At 39.9% G+C, this 24,641-nt stretch overlaps 1 protein-coding gene across 1 annotated transcript in view; it reads left to right on the top strand.

Annotated features, from left to right (window-relative positions):
• Positions 1–24,641, top strand: part of adamts18 (ADAM metallopeptidase with thrombospondin type 1 motif, 18) — a 63,994-nt gene that overhangs the window by 3,081 nt on the left and 36,272 nt on the right. The window contains exon 4 of the mRNA XM_034299852.2: positions 23,374–23,638. Coding sequence (XP_034155743.2) covers positions 23,374–23,638 — 265 coding nt within the window. The remainder of the gene's footprint in view (positions 1–23,373; positions 23,639–24,641) is intronic.

The following is a 24,641-nucleotide window of genomic DNA, read 5'->3' as shown; positions in this document are numbered from 1 at the left end:
TTTATACTGTGTGTCAATGGAAGCGTGTATTACTGTGTGTGTGTTTATACTGTGTGTCAATGGCAGCGTGTATTACTGTGTGTTTATATTGTGTGTCAATGGCAGCGTGTATTACTGTGTGTGTGTTTATACTGTGTGTCAATGGCAGCATGTATTACTGTGTGTGTGTTTATACTGTGTGTCAATGGCAGCGTGTATTACTGTGTGTGTTTATATTGTGTGTCAATGGCAGCGTAAATTACTGTGTGTGTTTATATTGTGTGTCAGTGGCAGCATGTATTACTGTGTGTGTGTTTATATTGTGTGTCAATGGCAGCATGCATTACTGTGTGTGTTTATATTGTGTGTCAGTGGCAGCGTGCATTACTGTGTGTGTTTATATTGTGTGTCAGTGGCAGCGTGTATTACTGTGTGTTTATATTGTGTGTCAGTGGCAGCGTGTATTACTGTGTGTGTGTTTATACTGTGTGTCAATGGAAGCATGTATTACTGTGTGTGTGTTTATACTGTGTGTCAGTGGCAGCGTGTATTACTGTGTGTTTATATTGTGTGTCAGTGGCAGCGTGTATTACTGTGTGTATTTATACTGTGTGTCAATGGCAGCGTGTATTACTGTGTGTGTGTTTATATTGTGTGTCAGTGGCAGCGTGTATTACTGTGTGTTTATATTGTGTGTCAGTGGCAGCTTGTATTACTGTGTGTTTATATTGTGTGTCAGTGGCAGCGTGTATTACTGTGTGTGTTTATATTGTGTGTCAATGGCAGCGTGTATTACTGTGTGTGTGTTTATATTGTGTGTCAGTGGCAGCATGTATTACTGTGTGTGTATTTATACTGTGTGTCAATGGCAGCATGTATTACTGTGTGTGTTTATATTGTGTGTCAGTGGCAGTGTGTATTACTGTGTGTGTGTTTATATTGTGTGTCAGTGGCAGTGTGTATTACTGTGTGTGTGTTTATACTGTGTGTCAGTGGCAGCGTGTATTACTGTGTGTGTGTTTATACTGTGTGTCAATGGCAGCGTGTATTACTGTGTGTGTGTTTATATTGTGTGTCAATGGCAGCGTAAATTACTGTGTGTGTTTATATTGTGTGTCAATGGCAGCGTGTATTACTGTGTGTGTGTTTATATTGTGTGTCAATGGCAGCGTGTATTACTGTGTGTTTATATTGTGTGTCAATGGAAGCATGTATTACTGTGTGTGTTTATATTGTGTGTCACTGGCAGCATGTATTACTGTGTGTGTGTTTAAGTGTGTCCCTGGCAGCGTGTATTACTGTGTGTGTTTATATTGTGTGTCAATGGCAGCGTGTATTACTGTGTGTGTGTTTATATTGTGTGTCAATGGCAGCGTTTATTGCTGTGTGTGTGTTTATACTGTGTGTCAATGGCAGCGTTTATTACTGTGTGTGTTTATATTGTGTGTCAGTGGCAGCATGTATTACTGTGTGTGTGTTTATATTGTGTGTCCCTGGCAGTGTGTATTACTGTGTGTGTGTTTATATTGTGTGTCAGTGGCAGCGTGTATTACTGTGTGTGTGTTTATACTGTGTGTCAGTGGCAGCATGTATTACTGTGTGTGTTTATATTGTGTGTCAATGGCAGCGTTTATTACTGTGTGTGTTTATATTGTGTGTCAATGGCAGCATGTATTACTGTGTGTGTGTTTATATTTTGTGTCAGTGGCAGCGTGTATTACTGTGTGTGTGTTTATACTGTGTGTCAGTGGCAGCATGTATTACTGTGTGTGTGTTTATATTGTGTGTCAGTGGCAGCATGAATTACTGTGTGTGTATTTATATTGTGTGCCAGTGGCAGCGTGTATTACTGTGTGTTTATATTGTGTGTCAATGGCAGCGTGTATTACTGTGTGTGTGTTTATACTGTGTGTCAGTGGCAGCGTGGATTACTGTGTGTGTGTTTATATTGTGTGTCAATGGCAGCGTGTATTACTGTGTGTGTGTTTATACTGTGTGTCAGTGGCAGCGTGTATAACTGTGTGTGTGTTTATATTGTGTGTCAATGGCAGCGTGTATTACTGTGTGTGTTTATATTGTGTGTCAATGGCAGCGTGTATTACTGTGTGTGTGTTTATATTGTGTGTCAGTGGCAGCGTGTATTACTGTGTGTGTGTTTATATTGTGTGTCAATGGCAGCGTTTATTACTGTGTGTGTGTTTATATTGTGTGTCAATGGCAGCGTGTATTACTGTGTGTGTGTTTATACTGTGTGTCAATGGCAGCGTTTATTACTGTGTGTGTGTTTATATTGTGTGTCAGTGGCAGCGTGTATTACTGTGTGTGTGTTTATATTGTGTGTCAGTGGCAGCGTGTATTACTGTGTGTGTGTTTATATTGTGTGTCAGTGGCAGCATGTATTACTGTGTGTGTGTTTATACTGTGTGTCAGTGGCAGCATGTATTACTGTGTGTGTGTTTATATTGTGTGTCAGTGGCAGCGTGTATTACTGTGTGTGTGTTTATACTGTGTGTCAGTGGCAGCGTGTATTACTGTGTGTGTTTATATTGTGTGTCAATGGCAGCGTGTATTACTGTGTGTGTGTTTATATTGTGTGTCAGTGGCAGCGTGTATTACTGTGTGTGTGTTTATACTGTGTGTCAGTGGCAGCATGTATTACTGTGTGTGTGTTTATATTGTGTGTCAGTGGCAGCATGAATTACTGTGTGTTTATATTGTGTGTCAATGGCAGCGTGTATTACTGTGTGTGTGTTTATACTGTGTGTCAATAGCAGCATGTATTACTGTGTGTGTGTTTATACTGTGCGTCAATGGCAGCGTAAATTACTGTGTGTGTTTATATTGTGTGTCAATGGCAGCGTGTATTACTGTGTGTGTGTTTATATTGTGTGTTAGTGGCAGCATGCATTACTGTGTGTGTTTATATTGTGTGTCAGTGGCAGCGTGTATTACTGTGTGTGTGTTTATACTGTGTGTCAGTGGCAGCATGTATTACTGTGTGTGTGTTTATATTGTGTGTCAGTGGCAGCATGAATTACTGTGTGTTTATACTGTGTGTCAATGGCAGCGTGTATTACTGTGTGTGTGTTTATACTGTGTGTCAATAGCAGCATGTATTACTGTGTGTGTGTTTATACTGTGCGTCAATGGCAGCGTAAATTACTGTGTGTGTTTATATTGTGTGTCAATGGCAGCGTGTATTACTGTGTGTGTGTTTATATTGTGTGTTAGTGGCAGCATGCATTACTGTGTGTGTTTATATTGTGTGTCAGTGGCAGCGTGTATTACTGTGTGTGTGTTTATACTGTGTGTCAATGGAAGCATGTATTACTGTGTGTGTGTTTATATTGTGTGTCAATGGCAGTGTGTATTACTGTGTGTGTTTATATTGTGTGTCAATGGCAGCGTGTATTACTGTGTGTTTATATTGTGTGTCAGTGGCACCGTGTATTACTGTGTGTTTATATTGTGTGTCAATGGCAGCATGTATTACTGTGTGTGTGTTTATACTGTGTGTCAGTGGCAGCATGTATTACTGTGTGTGTGTTTATATTGTGTGTCAGTGGCAGCATGAATTACTGTGTGTTTATATTGTGTGTCAATGGCAGCGTGTATTACTGTGTGTGTGTTTATACTGTGTGTCAATGGCAGCGTGTATTACTGTGTGTGTGTTTATACTGTGTGTCAATAGCAGCATGTATTACTGTGTGTGTGTTTATACTGTGCGTCAATGGCAGCGTAAATTACTGTGTGTGTTTATATTGTGTGTCAATGGCAGCGTGTATTACTGTGTGTGTGTTTATATTGTGTGTTAGTGGCAGCATGCATTACTGTGTGTGTTTATATTGTGTGTCAGTGGCAGCGTGTATTACTGTGTGTGTGTTTATACTGTGTGTCAATGGAAGCATGTATTACTGTGTGTGTGTTTATATTGTGTGTCAATGGCAGTGTGTATTACTGTGTGTGTTTATATTGTGTGTCAATGGCAGCGTGTATTACTGTGTGTTTATATTGTGTGTCAGTGGCACCGTGTATTACTGTGTGTTTATATTGTGTGTCAATGGCAGCATGTATTACTGTGTGTGTGTTTATACTGTGTGTCAGTGGCAGCGTGTATTACTGTGTGTGTTTATATTGTTGTGTGTCAGTGGCAGCGTGTATTACTGTGTGTGTGTTTATACTGTGTGTCAGTGGCAGCATGTATTACTGTGTGTGTGTTTATATTGTGTGTCAATGGCAGTGTGTATTACTGTGTGTGTGTTTATATTGTGTGTCAGTGGCAGCGTGTATTACTGTGTGTGTGTGTTTATACTGTGTGTCAGTGGCAGGATGTATTACTGTGTGTGCGTTTATATTGTGTGTCAGTGGCAGCGTGTATTACAACAGCCATGCCCCCGTTACAGAGATCACACTTTTTCTTCATTCTGATGTCTGATGTGAACATTAACTGAAGCTCTTGACCTGTAACTGCATGATTTTATGCCTCGTGCTGCTGCTACGTGATTGGCTGATTAGGTAACTGCATGAATGAGCAGGTGTAAAGGTGTTCCTAATAAAGTGTGCGGTGAGTGTGTATTCATACTACGTCTGTGTTTTTCCTGTGTATGTGTGTATTTATACTGTGTGTGTGTCTGTGTGTGAATTTGTACTGCATGTGTGTTTTTCCTGTGTATGTGTGTATTCATACTGTGTGTCTGTGTGTGTGTGTATTTGTACTGCATGTGTATTTTTCCTGTGTGTGTATTTATACAGCGTGTGTGCGTATTTATACTGCGTGTGTGTGTATTTATACTGCGTGTGTGTTTTTTTACTGTTTATGTGTGTATTTATACTGCGTGTGTGTGTATTTATACAACGTGTGTGCGTATTTATAATGTGTGAATATATTTATACTGCGTGTGTTTTTATACTGTTTGCGTGTGTATTTATACTGCGTGTGTGTTTTTATACTGTTTGTGTGTGTATTTATAGTGCGTGTGTGTTTTTATACTGTTTGTGTGTATTTATACTGCATGTGTGTTTTTATATTGTGAGTGTGTGTATTTATATTGTGTGTAGGTTTTTTATACTACGTGTGTGTATTTATATGGTGTGTGTACAGCAGTGTGTATGGCAGAGAGAGAGAGACAGACAGAAAGAGAGAGAGACAGACAGAAAGAGAGACAGACAGGGTCCGGAGGCTTATTCTTTTCTTCATGCACTTAGAACACTGATGTGAAAGGACACTCAGACAGTGAAGAGTGTGTGTGTGAGAGATGTAAAAGTGAAGATATATGTGTGTGTGTGTGTGGAGGATGGTGCAGATCAAAGACTCGTCTCACTCTATTCACATGCACTAGTTGTTTTGCTCTCTCTCTGTCTCTCACACACACACACACACACACACACGTCGTGGTGCAGGATTAAAGAAGTGTCGTTGGTGTATACGTGAGCGCTAACGACAATGAACACAGAGAGACAGATTAACATCACTCTGCTGATAATCACACTGAATGAGGGAGAACGGAGACGAGCAACACCACTGTCTCTCTCTCTCTTATCCATCTCTGTCTGTTTCTCCATGTCTGCTGCTCTTCTACCCATCTCTCTCTCTCTCTCTCTCTCTCTCTCTCTCTCTCTATCTCTCTCTCTGTTTCTCCATGTCTGCTGCTCTTCTACCCATCTCTCTCTCTCTCTCTCTATATATATATATATATATATATATATATATATCTCCATCTCTGTCTGTTTCTCCATGTCTGCTGCTCTTCTACCCATCTCTCTCTCTCTCTCTCTATATATATATATATATATATATATATCTCTTATCCATCTCTGTCTGTTTCTCCATGTCTGCTGCTCTTCTACCCATCTCTCTCTCTCTCTCTCTCTCTATATATATATATATATATCTCTTTCTCTCTCTCTCTCTCCATCTCTCTGTCTGTTTCTCCATGTCTGCTGCTCTTCTACCCATCTCTCTCTCTCTATATATCTCTCTCTCTCTCTCTCTCTCTCTCTCTCCATCTCTCTGTCTGTTTCTCCATGTCTGCTGCTCTTCTACCCATCTCTTTCTCTCTCTCTATATATATATATATCTCTCTCTCTCTCTCCATCTCTCTGTCTGTTTCTCCATGTCTGCTGCTCTTCTACCCATCTCTTTCTCTCTCTCTCTATATATATATATATATCTCTCTCTCTCTCTCCATCTCTCTGTCTGTTTCTCCATGTCTGCTGCTCTTCTACCCATCTCTTTCTCTCTCTCTATATATATATATATCTCTCTCTCTCTCTCCATCTCTCTGTCTGTTTCTCCATGTCTGCTGCTCTTCTACCCATCTCTCTCTCTCTCTCTATATATATATATATATATATCTCTTTCTCTCTCTCTCTCTCTCTCTCTCTCTCTCTCTCTCCATCTCTCTGTCTGTTTCTCCATGTCTGCTGCTCTTCTACCCATCTCTCTCTCTCTCTATCTCTCTCTCTCTCTCTCTCTCTCCATCTCTCTGTCTGTTTCTCCATGTCTGCTGCTCTTCTACCCATCTCTTTCTCTCTCTCTCTCTATATATATATATATATCTCTCTCTCCATCTCTCTGTCTGTTTCTCCATGTCTGCTGCTCTTCTACCCATCTCTCTCTCTCTCTCTCTCTCTGTCTCTGTTTCTCCATGTCTGCTGCTCTTCTACCCATCTCTCTCTCTCTCTCTCTCTCTCTCTCTGTCTCTGTTTCTCCATGTCTGCTGCTCTTCTACCCATCTCTCTCTCTCTCTCACTCTCTCTCTCTCTCTCTGTTTCTCCATGTCTGCTGCTCTTCTACCCATCTCTCTCTCTCTCTCTCTCTCTGTTTCTCCATGTCTGCTGCTCTTCTACCCATCTCACTCACTCTCTCTCTCTCCTTGGGTCTGTCTTACCTGTCTCTTTCTTTCACTCATCCTTTTTCTCTCTGTCTTTCACTCTCTCACTCTCACACGCTCTCTTCTTGCATTCTTTTCCTTTCTCTCTTTCTTACACTTTATATTGCTTTTGCCACCCCACTTCTCTCATCCTCTTTCCCATGCTCTCTTTTACTTTCTTGCTTTGTTGCACCTCTCTCTCTCTCTCTCTCTCTCTCTCTCTGTCCCTCTGAATGTAAAGGATGGTGGAGTTTAACTCCTCTGTGTCGTGTCGTCTCCTCTTGACGAGAGGTTGTGGATTAGGTACGAACGAGGCGTTATTCCCTCCCTCGGGCTCTGAGCGGTGGTGAAGACGAGAAAACGAGTGAAAGAGCATGAGAGCTTTTGTGTTGAGGAATGTTAACGTAAAGGTGACAGAACAGGGCTCTGTTCACACACTATACACTGGTCAATGAGTGTTAGTGTTATTTAGAAGCACTAATCTGTATCTTTATCCTTCCGTTAAAAGAAAAAAATGTATTAGTAACAAATAAACACTGTGTGTGTTGTGCTGTTATAGTAAAATAATCAACAATAGGGTGGTGTGATTTACTGTCACCACACTGAAGGCACGTCCTGAAGTGTTTTATTCCTCTTATATCACAATTATATATTTTTTTATTTATTAAAGAATGACGTCATACTTTTTTATCCATTTATAGTTACATTTAACATTGTGGAACATCCACGAAACAAGTTAGTTCCTGTTCTCATTTACGTTATAGCAGCTATAAACAGTCGTCATGTTACGCAGCTTGTCATGTTACGGAGAAACCGCAAAGAAGCGTAAACTCCTCTGTCCTGAAGATGTCGGAAAACTTAAAGTTACAGCTTTACCTCTGACTGTTCCAAAGCGCTGACACTGGAGACTCCTTCCATCAATGTTCAGTAAACTTCTCCTTACAGAAAACTTCACCAAACGTACGATTTTTAATCCGTTTATGTGAAGCGTCTGCAGTACAGGTCCCTGTGCATGAGCTGTTCCTATAGAAACGAGAATGTGTTAGAACAACCGCGTTAATATAAACAGGGAACACTGTATCACGATGTTATTATATCACAATATCGATATTACATCATCTTATCATCTTACTGTCCAGCTTTAATGCAAAGTATCGTATTATTCTGTGAATCAGAAAGTAAGAGTAAGATTTTCCTGGCAGATTAAGCCATATTTCCATGACGTGAGGCTGGGGAGTTATTATGTTGTGGATTTGTCGGGTGTAATAATAATCTGAAGAGCAGTAGAAGCTGCAGTGTCCTGACACCGACACGCAGGACGGCAGATGGAGGCGGATTTTGTTGTTGAAATGGAGAGCAGGCTTGCAGGAGCCTGCAGATCAGGAGCAGGAGGATTTGCTTTGTAAATCCTTCATTATTTAAAGAAGAGTTTTTAATTACGTCTCAGCAGAGGACGCAGCTTGTTTTGGCTCTTATGTCTGACAGCGGGATGAAACCTGGATTGAAAGGTGGATTTCTGTTCCTCTTTCACCCTGCAAAAAAAAAACAAAAAAACAAATCAAAACCAGATAAACAGAAACACTCTCTCTCTCCTCTCACTCCTCTGTGATCCACAAGTGTGTCAAGAGTGTTTTGCTGGTTCCTGCCCCGAGGTTGGCAAAAATCTAACTTTCAGGTCAAACTTTATTTATTATTTTTTTTAAGTGCAGCTCCGCCGTCTGTTTCAGAGAAACTCAGCTTTAAACTTTCATGCTTCGGTTCACCAGGTGACAGGTTCAGTCCCGCCTTCTGGCTCGAATCGGCCAATCCTGCATGAACAGGCGAGTTTTGACAGGCTGAGAAAAGAAAGCCATCCAGAGACTCTCTCTCAGTCCACTGACAGACATTATGGACGCTCTCTGTGCTCGGTTTAATTCTCTCTTTTTCTGTGCCCTTAATTGATCCTTAAAAGATAAAACGTACACTTTTCCTCATAGCTATCGAGTAAAGGAAGCGTATAACCTCTAGTTTAGCACTGTGCAAAGTGCACGACTAACCCTACGTTCACACTAGCAAGCAATCGTTAATCGTTAATTGCTTTCTCTAAGGAGATGTTTATATCTATTTCACATGTATGGAAGGAGTCTCCAGTGTCAGTGCTGTAACTTTCTGATATCTTCAGGAATGTCAGTTTATGAGAAGTTTACGTTAACTATGTTACGGTAACATGACAAGCTGCATTCTTTTGTCTTGTCTTGTTAACTTCAAGAAAGAGTTAGCTGCTGTAACATACGTGAGAAGAGATAACTGATAAATGTAACAATAAACTGATAAAAAATACACATAGTTTATTAATAAATAAAAATTCTTATCGCTGTGGTATAAGAGGAATAAAACACTTGTGAACATGATGTTAGAGGAAAATAATCAACTTCGCTGTGGTGAACGTAACTCCGCCTCATCACGCCACCTTATCGTTGATTATTTTCCCGTAATTGCACGACACTTACAGTAACGCATCTATTTACAGGATGTTTACATTTACATTCCCAGTGTATTCGAGTAAAGTTGTAGATATTCTGGTGTATTTTTTATTATTTTTTTTAACGGATGGCTCCTGACCCGTCTCTCACCTCCTGGCTGCGAGTGTGTGCATGTGCGTGTGTGTGTGAATGTATGAGGTGTGGACAGAAGAGTGTGTGTGTTTGTGTGTGTTGTCTCTGCAGCACTTCAGCTGTGTTTATCCAGCGTGGGATCGGCTGCTTCAGGCCGACGTGTTAACGTGTGGGATTCCACTTAAGGCCAGTTATGTGATGCTGCCTCCCACTGTGTCTGTCAGTCTGTGTGTGTGTGTGTGTGTGTGTGTGTGTGTGTGTGAGAGAGAGAAGTAGCTAATCGACACAGACGGACATCTGGGCTGTTTCAGCTTTAGGAGCTTGCAGGATAAAAACATATGCTGCCCGCGTCGACGAGAAGATTCCACATGAACACTTCGCTCTCGTGATGTTCTGACGGCTCTGACTGAGTTTATGAGCCGAGATGCAGCGTTAATGTTTCTCAACATGGCAGAACCCGTAAAAGTTCAGTTAGCGGTCGAAGCTAAGTGTAATTACAGTGTGGTTTTATTCAAACAGAGTCTTTTCTTATTAACAACATGTCTGAGGGAAATGTTGATATTCTTGACTTACCATATGTAAAAACGTTCCAATTTGCCAACATAAACTTATCTTAGGCTGATTTTATAGAACAATTGCTGACCAGAGTGTTAATTGTCCTGAACCATAACAGTGCTCTTACCGGTCCTAGCTAGTATCAGCTAAATAACCAACTAACTCAACTTTCTCTCTAGATTAGCTTGATTATTATCAGTGATGTAGATGAAATAAAGATTGGTGCAACTCTGGTGATGAGGAGGAAAAACCAATCAGTGGCATTCAGTACATGAAGCTTCACCTCCAGGAAATAAGATTGGTCTTGCTTCCTTTAGAGGAAGTACAACTAAAGTTCCCGAGTTCCCACAAAGGTTCCTCTACTCGATAGACTGTAACCATAGCAATGCTCTTACCGTTCCTAGCTGGTATTGGCTAACTAACTAACCTAGCCTGCTCCCTAGATTTGGTTTATCATCACCAGTAATGCAGATTCCTGTTCTCCTGAATTCCTACCAAGGTTCCTCTACTTGATTAACTCACGCCATTTCTCCTAAATCTTACGTTTGTCTCTAGAACATCACTGGTTCTCAATTTCTTCTGTGTCTATAGAGAAACTGGGCTAAGCTAGCCAGCTGATGGTTGCTAGTAAGTGATAGTTCCATAAATAGCTAGCTTGCTAACTACATTGAAACACATACTGTATATATTTGTTGAAAATACATCCAGGAAGTGAACAGTCATTTTAACATCTTATTTATTTCCCTATCTGCTGCTAATATTATGATAATATTATAAAGGTGTTTATATGTCCTTTATACGAACGATGCGAAGATGCAGTGACTATGAAAATTAGATAAATCAGTCAGGAACTTCAACATTTTCCACAGATATGTTGGTAATTTCTGAGTTAAATGACTGAAATTAAAGCTAATAAAAGTATAAAGTAATTACACTTAGCCTAGACACCTTCATACTGAAAAAACAAACTTGCCTTATGACTTGTGAGAAAAAAAGCTTCTGAACTTGAATATCACAAGTGAACACATGGACACACGGATGATTTAGAAAAAAACATATATGTGTTTTCTTAGTTAAATGATTAAAAATTAGAAAGAGTACGCTTAGCATCGACTCCTAACCTTCATACTGGGGAAAACATCAACACATGGAAACATGAAACTTTTTTTTTTTTAATTGAATTCTGAACTTGAATACCACAAGAGTGACCCTACATTCACATTAGCAAGCAACAGAGCGACAGGCAACTGTTCATTTCCTACGTACGTGTTTGAAACTGAGCCACGATTTAATGATCCTACGGCACGTACGATGTGACTCTGCAATTAGTCCCCATTTACCGTTTAACGCAAAAAAATGCACGTAAAACTTATGGTTTAATTTTTTTTCCTGTCATATACGACCTCTCATTAAATGTGTATAGAGACATTTTGAAGAAAAAGATAAAGCTTGGAAGGTATGGAGGTAGCATTGGAGATTATTGGAGCCTCTGGTGAGTGTACGTAGCTAGTGCACTTAGCTTGCTTTGCTAATTCAATTCAATTCATTTTTATTTGTATAGCGCTTTTTTTTACAAAGGTCATTGTCTCAAAGCAGCTTTACACAAACAAAAACAAAAGTAAAGTGAAAACAAAAGTAAAGTGAATCTAATCTAAATGCTAATCTAATCTGAAAACCAAGCTAGCATGAAACCGAGCACATAACATGTAAATAAAGCTACATTTTAAACAAAAATGCTTATCCAGAAGCGACATTATTAACGGTTGATAGACATCAACAAGAGACAAACTACAAGCGACGTGTCACTTGCTAGCGTGAATGTAGAGTTGGATTTTTTAATTTATTTAACTGGTGAACATATTGACACACAGATGTGATTGAATGTAGCACACACAAAGCTCGTCCTGCACACTGAAATGTATCCCTGAGTGCTCTTAAACTGTGCAGAATGAGGCGAACACGTCACCAGAGACTCGCAGGTAGAGCAGAGGCCATTTTACAACTGTACCCATCCTCAAGTACGTCTCTGACAGGCTCCTTTGTAGCTACAAATAGCCCTCTCATAACTCTCAGGCCCTCGTGGAGCGTTAATTCGGCGGGGGCCGTCCCCCGGTGGATTGTGGTGTGACAGTGATGTAGTGGCTGCTGGAGAAAACGCCGGAGCGAGAGAGCAGCACAGCGAGGCTTTTTCAGATCCCCAAACCGCCTCCTGTCACGGGGCATTGTGCTCCATCTCTCAGAGCTTCAGTGACTAATGAGCATCTGAGAAACTGTAATGTATGTAAGAGGCATAAGACACGTCTCAAGACGCTTCTGTGATCCCGTGAGACGTTTCATGATCCTGCGTTTCTGTGTTGTGGCACGATGATGTTTCCTGATGGGGAAAAAACTGGTTAAATAAGGACATGACGATGATGTCATCGAGAACTCACACCATCACACACTCTAGAGCTTAAATTCTTTTGTCAGCTGAAGAGCTTCTTGAGATTTTTAAGTAGGTTGGTGTGAATGAAACTTTTTACAATGCTTCTTTATACTTGGTGAAATCTAGTATTTTTTTAAAAAATGTATGTATTAAACAGGAACAGGAGAGCTAAGCACTGTTACATGTTGCATAGGGGTTGTAGTTTCTAGCTGTATATATTAGAGATGTGCCATTGCCATTGTCCTTTCCCTAAGTATCGCTGATCGATGATAGTATCACTCGTGGCTCTGAGAGGGAGAAAGGAATGGGTGTGGCCAGACATACGCAACGCGAGTTGTGTACACGTTACGTCATTACAGTAGAAAAATGCTGCATTCAACTACCACAGAAGTTCGAGCTTAGAATGACGTCATTTTCGACCATCGTGCATTTGTGGTAGTGGTGAAAAAAAAAACATGGCCGCCTTCATGTTCGTCTCTTGTTAGGAAAAAGCTAGCCAGCTAACTGTGATGAGTGACGTATACGTATTTACCTCCTCAAAACAGTGAGCTGTAGAGTCAGTGTTATAGATTTAACAAGTGAATATGTCTGTATGTTGATTGATCTAAAGTTAATACTTATATATACAGTATAAGTCATTTAAAGGAAAGAAGTGCTGCTGTGTTTACTGTTTACTGTTCATGCAGTGAGCGGTCACGTTGATTTGAAATCAGATACTGAATGTTTTGTTTTATTTTTTTTCCTAGTCAGAGGTCGGAAATTACGAGATACAACCTTAAGCCGAATGCAGCATTACTTTCACGTGAGCATTAGTGAGCAGTCAGATATCAAGCTCGTAGGACGACCCAAGTCCACGTTTATTAACACGTGCACGGCGCTGTGTGATGTTTTTACAGTGTTCATCGTTAGTAACTGCCTGGTCAGGGTCACACAGGTGGCTTAAATTAGGCTACTAGCTTTTTAATATTTTGGGAAAAAGAACTTAGTAAATTTGTAAGAAAATATCACAGGCAGGTACAAACAAAAATAACTACGATAAAAAACACGTCTCTAGTTTAATATTATAAACTGGAGTGATGTAGCTGAGGGTAACAGGGACATTTCCATGACACTCATGAATACTTGGTTGGGAAACCGAGCTCTAGATGCAGCACTGCTCTACATACTCAGTCCTGGCTATTAACACACTCATGGTCAGAAACAAATGATCAGAAACAAATCAGCTTTTCAGCTCTCTCCCTTTTCACTCTGGCTATTTAAGGGTTTATAATTTGGAAATTCACGCCTTCCTAACCCTGTAGGATTTTCCTCTGTCGCACATCGCTGATCCCACCCTGCAGGAAAAGCATCACAGGCTGACTTCTTGATTTTTCTGATAGTAAAAAATAAAAATGGTGTTATCTGTGATGTTTCCAGGCCCACCTTTACTTTTTTTTTAATCCCAAAGGGAATATAAAATGGGTGTCTACAGTTTGAAAAGATCGTTTCCATCTTTTATAAACGACCATCTAAAAATGTCACGTTTTGGTTTGAAATGTGAAATTTGGCACAAAAAGTAAAGACACCTTTGAAAGAACTTAGTAAAGATCTATACTAGTAAATGGTGATAGAATCAGACTTCACTTGGTGATTTAGTGAGGAATAAAACACTCTGTGTCATGCGGTTATAGAAAGATAATCAACGACAGGGTGTTGTGATGAAGTGGAGTCACAGTTACCACCCCGAAGTTGATTATTTTCCTATAACAGCACGTTCCAAAGTGTTTTATTCCTCTTACACCACAGAAATTTGCCAGTGATTACAATTTATTTATTAAAAACAAAACATCATACTTTTTTATCTGTTTATAGTTACATTAACAAGTTAGCTATAAACAGTTGTTCCCTCACCAGCCTCTCTTCTTTCTCTCTCTCTTGAAGTTAAAAAGACAAATTAACACAGCTTGTCGTTTTTTTGTTGACGAGAAACCTCAAATGTAAACATGTCCTCTGTCCCGTTACAGTTACAGTTTTACCTCTGACTGTTACAAAGCGCTGACACTGGATACTCCTTCCATAAACACATAATTAACACATTTCTCCTAACAGAAAACGTCACCATATCAGCAGTTTTTTTTAATCCGTATATGTGGATCGTCCACCAAACACGTCCCTATGAACGAGCTGTTACTATAGAAACGATAACGTATTAAAACCAGGTGCTTTTATAGAAAATTAATCAAAACCTTCTGACCAATCAGAATCCAGAATTCAACAGAGCTGTGATATAAATTGAAATATTGCATGACATACGTATCATTGTTTTGATTATTATTAGGATATTGTGTTTTTATTGGTCAGACTGATGGTCCACCATTTTACAGCAGCGTGTAAACCATAAGTCATGTCCAGAGTATATACTACAGTCTGTCTGAAGAGCTACAGCGTTAGTAAAGCGAACGTTAATGTCCGTCGCGTAGCAAAAACATTGCAATTGTAGTCACATTTTGTGCATGAATATGTCAAAAGTCAATGAAAGTGTAGTAACCCTGGTCCATATGAATAATCCTGATGGAAATGGAGCTCCAAAATTCCAGGGATCTCCCTGATACATCCAGGTGGGAGTGACGGAACATCCCTAACATCATATTTCCTTTTCATTTACAAACACCAGCCATTTCAAAGTGCTCTTTTACGTCCTTGAGCAGCATTAAAGGCTTGTTAAAAGCAGTCCCCGATGACCCACGATGCTCCTCTCCCACGCTGAACATCGCTGTGGTCAGATGCAGCTCTGCTCCTGCAATCCAGATGTGTTTAAAAGCTTGATAATAAGCAGCCTCTGGTTTCTCGCCGCTCTCTCCTCGGCCTTTAACAGCATGTAAGCACTTACTAATTTAGAATATAATATCACGTTTGCAAGCCCTGAAAGTAGGCCGAGTTTACATCATAAAAGCATGCTCATTAAGATTTTTTTTTCCTTGTCGAAGACTAAGCAATGAATTGTTTCCCATACTAGTGCCAAAGACACGCATGGTCAGAACTGGTAATGTTGTGTAGTCAGAGAGAGACCACATGAAGAAGAAAAAAAAAAAAAAACAGCATGGTTTGGGTTTCCACAGTGTCTCTCAAAGTCAGACTGAGGACTAATCGCGTCTTCCATACGGAGCGCCGTGGGAGGAAAAGCGTCCTCTGATGTCGGTGGGTTTTTCAGTGAAATTTAAACCTGGTATTAAATACGAGTCGACCCCGACAGCTCCACCTCTCCAGCAGCCCTACATGTGTACCTGTGAGGGGAAAACTCGACTCAGACGTCTGCCACATCAGTGTCAAACCACATGAATGAATAAAATTTACTCTGCGTTTGAAGGAATTATCGTACTACTCGCACTCGTGTTTTGATCCCTGGTTACGAAGTTTGTACTTAAAATGTCCTCAATAGAAACATCTGAATTCTCATAAACACGATATGACATAATGACATGCTTTCTGTCTTCTGTGTGCCATAAATTTTGAGGAGGATCAATAAGACGATAAAAGCTACAGTCAATTCAAGGTGTGCTTGAAGTCAATTTTTATAACTATGAACATTCTCAACTTTTTTATTCTTTAATATACGACACGCTTTTATACGTAGATAATTACAGTGTAACAGTAAGAACCTAAAACGATCGGATGTCCTCATAAACTCTTTATTTAGGTTTGCTTCTCTGATAGGCAGAAAGCCAAAAATAAAAGAGACAAGAATCCATGTTTCAAATAGAAAAAAACACAAACACATGATGGACTTTATTCACCAAAAAAAAGGATGAATTCTGGATTCTGATTGGTCGAACAGGTGGCAGAAATTTTCATTCTGACGCTAGTAGACGGTGATGAAGTTTCTTCCTTAAGAATTTTAGATTTGTGGTAAAGACATCTGATTTGAGATCAAGCCTTGAATCTTGTATACGTTCTCCAGCTAGCTTGTGTGGATGTCTCCATGAAACCATGGCAACTAAAAATATGACACGCCCACAAGCGCGTCATTGCGAATGTAGCGTTCCATAATTTTATTTTATGCTAACGAGCGTGAAACATAAGCTACATTACTGCAAGTTAGCTAAATTAAACTGTATTTTCGATTGACGGTTAATGACGGATGCTAAACGGACAGAAGAATTTGCTCAGCACACACACACACACGCACACACACACACACGGACCGTGGGAGACACAGTGTATAATTTTCCCAATTTAAATAACAGGGTCAGTCTTGGCTTTTGATGATAAATACACAGAAACTCCCTATTATTAGTGAATTGAAATTACAGTGTAGTTTTGCATGTAACTTTTATTCCCAACCAGTAAACCATCCACCCATGTTCTGGTTCTGCGGATGAAAATACAACGGCCAGAACACAGAACGACAGACCAGAAGTGTGTGTGCTTGTTTCTTGGTTTCCTAAAAAGAAAATTTTTCTATAATTTTGGAACTAAATTAATTTTATACATCCAGTTCAGTCAGATATTTAAAGCCCAATCTACTGTATACGCCACTTTTCTATGAGCAAATGTTAGCGTGTCGTCAGTCTCGTTAGACGAAATATCCAGAAAAAAACACAAAGTGTTTCATAGTAGAGGAAAAAACAAAACCATACCAACATCCCGCGTACTGGTACTCATCAAATCATTGTACGTTTTACGTCCCTTGCCCCGCCCACATTGTGTCACTAACAGTCACCAGAAATCGTCAGAAATTACAGCTTTGTTACGTCGCTGCCGTGACCTAAAGTAGCTAGATATGCTAAACATAACTTTAGTTAACAGAAAAAAAGAAAATAACTGCATTCCATTTACTGTATAGAGTGCCTTTCTAACACTCGAGGTTGCTGTACAATAACGCTTAAAATGCGAGAAGGACTAACAGGTCACAGCGTTCCTGGAAATTCAGCGGCCGTGACACTAAAACACGTGGCTTAAAATAGTCTAAGCTGAACATTAATGATAATATTAGCTGTAATATTAGCCGTGCTGTGAGGTATAATGTTAACTATGACGTTAGCTATAATGTTAGCTGTAATATTAGCCATGCTGTGAGGTATAATGTTGACTATGACGTTAGCTATAATGTTAGCTGTAATATTAGCCGTGCTGTGAGGTATAATGTTGACTATGACGTTAGCTATAATGTTAGCTGTGCTGTGAGGTATAATGTTAACTATGACGTTAGCTGTAATGTTAGCTGTGCTGTGAGGTATAATGTTGATTATGACGTTAGCTATAATGTTAGCCGTGCTGTGAGGTATAATGTTAACTATGACGTTAGCTATAATGTTAGCCGTGCTGTGAGGTATAATGTTAACTATGACGTTAGCTATAATGTTAGCTGTAATATTAGCTGTGCTGTGAGGTATAATGTTAGCTATGACGTTAGCTATAATGTTAGCTGTGCTGTGAGGTATAATGTTGATTATGACGTTAGCTATAATGTTAGCCGTGCTGTGAGGTATAATGTTAACTATGACGTTAGCTATAATGTTAGCTGTAATATTAGTTGTGCTGTGAGGTATAATGTTAACTATGATGTTAGCTATAATGTTAGCTGTAATATTAGCCGTGCTGTGAGGTATAATGTTAACTATGACGTTAGCTATAATGTTAGCTGTGCTATGAGGTATAATGTTGATTATGACGTTAGCTATAATGTTAGCCGTGCTGTGAGGTATAATGTTAACTATGACGTTAGCTATAATGTTAGCCGTGCTGTGAGGTATAATGTTAACTATGACGTTAGCTATAATGTTAGCTGTGCTGTGAGGTATAATGTTGATTATGACGTTAGCTATAATGTTAGCCGTGCTGTGAGGTATAATGTTAACTATGACGTTAGCTATAATGTTAGCTGTAATATTAGTTGTGCTGTGAGGTATAATGTTAACTATGATGTTAGCTATAATGTTAGCTGTAATATTAGCCGTGCTGTGAGGTATAATGTTAACTATGACGTTAGCTATAATGTTAGCTGTGCTATGAGGTATAATGTTGATTATGACGTTAGCTATAATGTTAGCCGTGCTGTGAGGTATAATGTTAACTATGACGTTAGCTATAATGTTAGCCGTGCTGTGAGGTATAATGTTAACTATGACGTTAGCTATAATGTTAGCTGTAATATTAGCTGTGCTGTGAGGTATAATGTTAACTATGACGTTAGCTATAATGTTAGCTGTAATATTAGCTGTGCTGTGAGGTATAATGTTAACTATGACGTTAGCTATAATGTTAGCTGTAATATTAGCTGTGCTGTGAGGTATAATGTTGACTATGACGTTAGCTATAATGTTAGCTGTAATATTAGCTGTATAATATTAGCTAAATAACATAAACTAACACAACAGTAACCAAAACTTGTGTTACAAGTTTTGTATTCAGTACTTATTAACTTTTTTTTTTTTTGAAAGATCAGTTGTTTTATTGATTTTTGCTACTTATATGATCCAAGTTATTTCATTTGAACTCCTTAACACTTTTTTTTTTTTTTTTTTTTAAGGGAGCTAAATGTACCATGCTGAGGTAGATACATGGCGTTGGAAATGTGACACCTCTTTTTCGTTATTAAGAACATTTTATTTGCAAAAACGTGACATTATTTGCATTAAATTATATGAATAAAGTTTCTTCCTCGGCTGTCGGGCCGCTACGTTCACCCGTCCCTCCTTTGGGGCAACATTTCGGTTCGGATCAAATGATTTTTTTGTCTTCATTTTGTTTTTGCTGTGCAGTCATGCAGTAAACATGGCTGTTCATGTCTCTGCCCTGAGCATTTTGACGGGAGCTTCAGAGGCTCTGTGGCGTGTTAATTGCCCCGAGGGTGAGCAGGGTGAGGATGAGGAGGGACTTTGTCTTTTTGATCCAGTGACCCACGGCTCCGTAACAATCTGCCGTCGCTTGCCAGTGTTTTTACAGCGAGCCCTTCAAACTGGGGTGTGTTTACTTTCCCACTTGAACCACCATCATGGGCTTTTCAGAGATTTTCGCGTAGAGATTTTTTTGGTGCCACTGATGCGCCCAGGCATCTTTTTAAGATTTTATAGCAATAAAACAATTGTAATACTGCTTTTTTTAAATAACCAAAATAACCATCTGCATTTCAGTGATCTTGAATATGGATTTTTTTTTTTACTCTCAGGTGAAAATTAATTAAAAATTAAAAGAGTTTTTTTTTTTTGTTAACAGAAAAAAGCCTTTAACTTAAAGTAAGTATTAAAACTGTCTTAAATTTGAAGAATGGTGTTTGAACAGAGCTAAACTGATACCTGGTTTGATTTTGTTTTACACTACATATAATCAAACAAAACAAAAAGCAAACAAATGTCTAGTCCAATCACGTCAAAAAAATTTTGGTTTATAGTTATATTTAATGTTAACAAAAAAGTTAGTTCCTGTTCTCGCTTATGTTATAGCAGCTGTAAACACTCGTTCCCTCACCAGCCTCTCTTTTTTCTCTCTCTTGAAGTTAATAATACACATTACTGAGAATCCTCAAAGCGTGACATAAATGTCTCCTTACATTTCAATGATTACACGTTTTTCTCAGTGTCTCAGTTCTCCGTACACCTCCCAGTAAATGAGCTGTTGCTATAGAAACGATGACGTATTAGAACGAGTGCATTAATATAAACCTGCACTACTGTCAGAGCTGCTGTTATAGAAAATTAATCAACACCTTCTGATCATTCAGACTGAGCCGAGCCGAAGTGTGTGGCTAAAGTGACAAATGCATGTGATGAAATCTGTTATTACTGAGGAAGAATAATTGCCTGAGAAACGCGTGAGAAATAAATCAATATTTATCTTCGTGGGTTTTAAGATGTAACAATGCGTTAATCATGCTGAGTAAAAGAATCGTGGATTTTGGATATTGTGTTTGTCTTAAAGGGCGTTAACGTTGAGATGTAGCTCTGTGTAGCTTAAGCAACAGTGTACAGGAAAGTGAAATCTTGATAAATGCTGTTTGGCAGCTGTGCGTGTGTGTGTGTGTGTGTGTGTGTGTGTGTGTGTGTGTGTGAGATCATGTTGGTATCATGACAGGTGAAGTTTTGGTTCAACTCACGCCTCATTTATCAAACTTACCCTCGACCTCCTTCTTCACTGAGCTGTCAGATATGGCGTCCACACACACACCTACACACACGTGCTGGAGGAAAACACGCACTGGATTTTTTCCGATCTCAAAAAGATCTATTTTAGGAACTATTCCACCAAAACTGTCTCCTACTGGACCACTGATAACCATCTGAGCAGGTCACGTCTCTGTAGTTGGTTTGTAATCAGACATTTTCACCCAGACTCTTTCTGATCGCTGAACTGAGATATCAGAGGTCCCGCTTCACCTTTTCTGTCCTGCAGGAACCTTGTTAGGAACCCTAGAACCTTACATAGAACTTTAGGATTATTTCCACTAAGAAACACTGTTTCAGGAACACAGAGACTTTTTTTTCATAAACTTTAGGAATTTCTTTAGGAACTCACAAACTTTCTTCAGGAATTTAAGATGTGTTTCGACTACAGGAACCTTTTCAAGAACCCAAACACTTTTAAAGAACTCCAGCATTTTAACTGTATTTTGGCAGCAGGAACTTGTTAGGTACATTTTGTCCACAAAACCAGGAACTGAAAACCGGGGGAAAAAAAAGAACAAAAACTCCCAGAAGTCAGATACTTTACACACATTTTCACCATAAAGCCTTTTCAAGAACCAAGGAAGCTTTTTTTCAGGAACTCATTGTTTTCCATATTTTCACAGCAGGAACTTTTTAGGAACTCAGAAACTTTCTTTATATTTCCAACCTAAAGCCCTTTCAGTAATCTAGGAACTTTCTCAGGAACCCAAAAATCTTTATTGTATTTCCAAAGCAGGAACTTTTTTTTTTTTTTTTAAGAAACCCAGAACCTTTAGGTTCTTTTCAAGAACCAGAGAACTTTACCATATATTCAGAAATATTTGCTGTATTTCCACAGCAGGAAGTTTTTTAGGAATGGGGAATATTTTTCTGATGTTTTAAAGGAAATTTAGACCTGTTTTTACTACAGGAACTGTTTCAGGAGCCGAGAAACTTTCTCAGTAACCTCTGAGTAAACTTTAGGTGCATGTCCACTGAGGAACCAGTGCCAGTTTTCAGGAACGTTTCCAGTTTATGCTCCAGACTGGGCGATTTTGTGCAGAGCAGGAACAATTGAGGCAGGACCTGCCTTACTATACACTGCTGATTGGTCCAAACAAATGACTAAAGTTTTTGTAACATTCGATTAAACTAAAGCTGCTCAATGTAGAATAATATGTTTTTTATTTTAACTTCTTGAGGAAATTATGAGAAAATCGACTTCTTCTCCTCTGCTTCCCTCAGTCATGAGCGATCATGACACCCAACATAAATATAAATAGTGTTTTATATTCGCATTTTTTTAAACATGGGAACCAGCATGGTCAATGAGAAACAGGTTACCATGACGACCCTGCTGTAAACAGTCTTACATGAGGGGGTGGGTGCAGAGTGATGTAATTGGTTATTGATTTTTTAAATAATTATTTTTAGCTATCATCCAGCCCTAGTGTTCAGCTAAAACATGTGTGAGATGTTCTTGAGCATTAGCACTAAACCAGCAGAAGTGTGCGGTGATGCGATCTGACGCCATGGTGAATTCATTTGACAGATTTTTCCCGACTGATCGAATCGATTTGGCCTCATTATGTGTTTTCTTTGACTTCACGAGTGCATGACTTGCCTTGTTAGCCAGTTCAGTAAGGAATGCCTGGAATGACACTCCCTCTTTTCATCTTTACGTCTCGACTCTGATCTGTATTTTTGTGTTTTCTCTGTGCTCTAGACTCAGGTCTGGTCTGAAACAAAACAATTTCCCTCAGGGATCAACAATGTACTCTATCTATCATGTCTGATCCATATTTGAGTTCTCTCTGTGCTGCACAGTCAGGTCTGATCTGTATTTTATTCCTATCTGTGATCTACAGTCAGGTCTGATCTGTATTTTATTTCTCTGTGCTGTACAGTCAGGTCTGATCTGTATTTTATGTCTCTGTGCTCTACAGTCAGGTCTGATCTGTATTTTATTCCTCTCTGTGCTCTACAGTCAGGTCTGATCTGTATTTTATTCCTCTCTCTGCTCTACAGTCAGGTCTGATCTGTATTTTATTTCTCTGTGCTCTACAGTCAGGTCTGATCTGTGTTTTCTTCCTCTCTGTGATCTACAGTCAGGTCTGATCTGTGTTTTCTTCCTCTCTGTGATCTACAGTCAGGTCTGAGCTGTATTTTATTTCTCTGTGCTGTACAGTCAGGTCTGATCTGTATTTTATTTCTCTGTGCTCTACAGTCAGGTCTGATCTGTATTTTATTTCTCTGTGCTCTACAGTCAGGTCTGATCTGTGTTTTCTTCCTCTCTGTGATCTATAGTCAGGTCTGATCTGTATTTTATTCCTCTCTCTGCTCTACAGTCAGGTCTGATCTGTATTTTATTCCTCTCTGTGCTGTACAGTCAGGTCTGATCTGTATTTTATTTCTCTGTGCTCTACAGTCAGGTCTGATCTGTATTTTATTCCTCTCTCTGCTCTACAGTCAGGTCTGATCTGTATTTTATTCCTCTCTCTGCTCTACAGACAGGTCTGATCTGTATTTTATTCCTCTCTGTGCTGTACAGTCAGGTCTGATCTGTATTTTATTTCTCTGTGCTGTACAGTCAGGTCTGATCTGTGTTTTATTTCTCTGTGCTCTACAGTCAGGTCTGATCTGTATTTTATTCCTCTCTCTGCTCTACAGTCAGGTCTGATCTGTATTTTATTCCTCTCTGTGCTCTACAGTCAGGTCTGATCTGTATTTTATTTCTCTGTGCTGTACAGTCAGGTCTGATCTGTGTTTTATTTCTCTGTGCTCTACAGTCAGGTCTGATCTGTATTTTATTTCTCTGTGCTCTACAGTCAGGTCTGATCCGGATGTCGAGTGAGGAGTTCTTCATCACTCCTCTGCCCAAACATTTGGCATTGGAGCACAACTACAGCGCCCCCGCTGGACACCATCCACACGTCATTTACAAACGCTCAGCAGAACGGCGCATCCACGGGGACAGAACAGATAGATCAGACAAGCATCGCCATCACCACCACCATCACCACCAGCATCATCAGCATGATTACCAGCACGGGAGGTTTCAGAGGCAACACTTCTGTGGGCGCCGCAAGCAATGTATGTAAGGACACTTTCTCCTTTTTCTATTTTGCTGCAGAACAACATCCATGACTAGCTAACAAGCGTATCGTTGTTGAATACAGAGTGATATGAGATCAGACTCCTGGTTCTGGAATCAGTTACACCAAATATCAGTGTGTTTGTTGTCTGAAGTTTGTGTATTTACTTGTGTACTGGAGCTTCAAGAGCTTCAAGGCTAAACAAGTTATCAAAGTCGATCTCACCCAAAATCATCTTTATTACCAACTACATCATATGTAGTGGACCTTGGGGAAAAAAGTATCCTGTCTGTCTGTCTGTCTGCCTGATTGTCTGTCTGATTGTCTGTCTGGATTGTCTGCCTGTCTGATTGTCTGTCTGATTGTGGTTGTACAAGATGGCCTCATAACATTCAGCTTTCAGATGTCTGTGTCTCTATATATTTGGCTATCAGTCTGTCTTTCCCTCTCTCTTATCTGTCTGTCTGCCTGCATTTGTATGTCTGTCTGTCACTTTGTGCTCTCTAGCTTCGCCACTCTGTCTGTGTGTCTGTCTGCTAGTCTTTGTCTGTCTGTCTATCTGCAACCCTGTCTGCCTGCCTGTCTGTCTGCCTGCCTGTCTGATTGTCTGCCTGTCTGTCTGATCGTCTGTCTGCCTGTCTGTCTGATCGTCTGTCTGTCTGCCTGCCTGTCTGTCTGTCTGATTGTCTGTCTGCCTGCCTGTCTGTCTGCCCGCCTGTCTGCCTGCCTTCCTGTCTGCCTGCCTGTCTGTCTGATCGTCTGTCTGTCTGTCTGCCTGCCTGCCTGCCTGTCTGTCTGTCTGCCTGCCTGTCTGTCTGCCCACCTGTCTGCCTGCCTTCCTGTCTGCCTGTCTGTCTGATCGTCTGTCTGTCTGTCTGCCTGCCTGCCTGTCTGTCTGATTGTCTGTCTGCCTGCCTGTCTGTCTGTCTACTTGCCTGTCTGCCTGATCGTCTGTCTGTCTGCCTGCCTGTCTGTCTGATCGTCTGTCTGTCTGATCGTCT

Source organism: Pangasianodon hypophthalmus, chromosome 25 (assembly GCF_027358585.1).
Source record: "Pangasianodon hypophthalmus isolate fPanHyp1 chromosome 25, fPanHyp1.pri, whole genome shotgun sequence".
Classification (NCBI taxonomy): domain Eukaryota; kingdom Metazoa; phylum Chordata; class Actinopteri; order Siluriformes; family Pangasiidae; genus Pangasianodon; species Pangasianodon hypophthalmus.
Note: the sequence above shows the minus strand (reverse complement) of the source record. Positions and strands in the feature narration are given on the sequence as shown.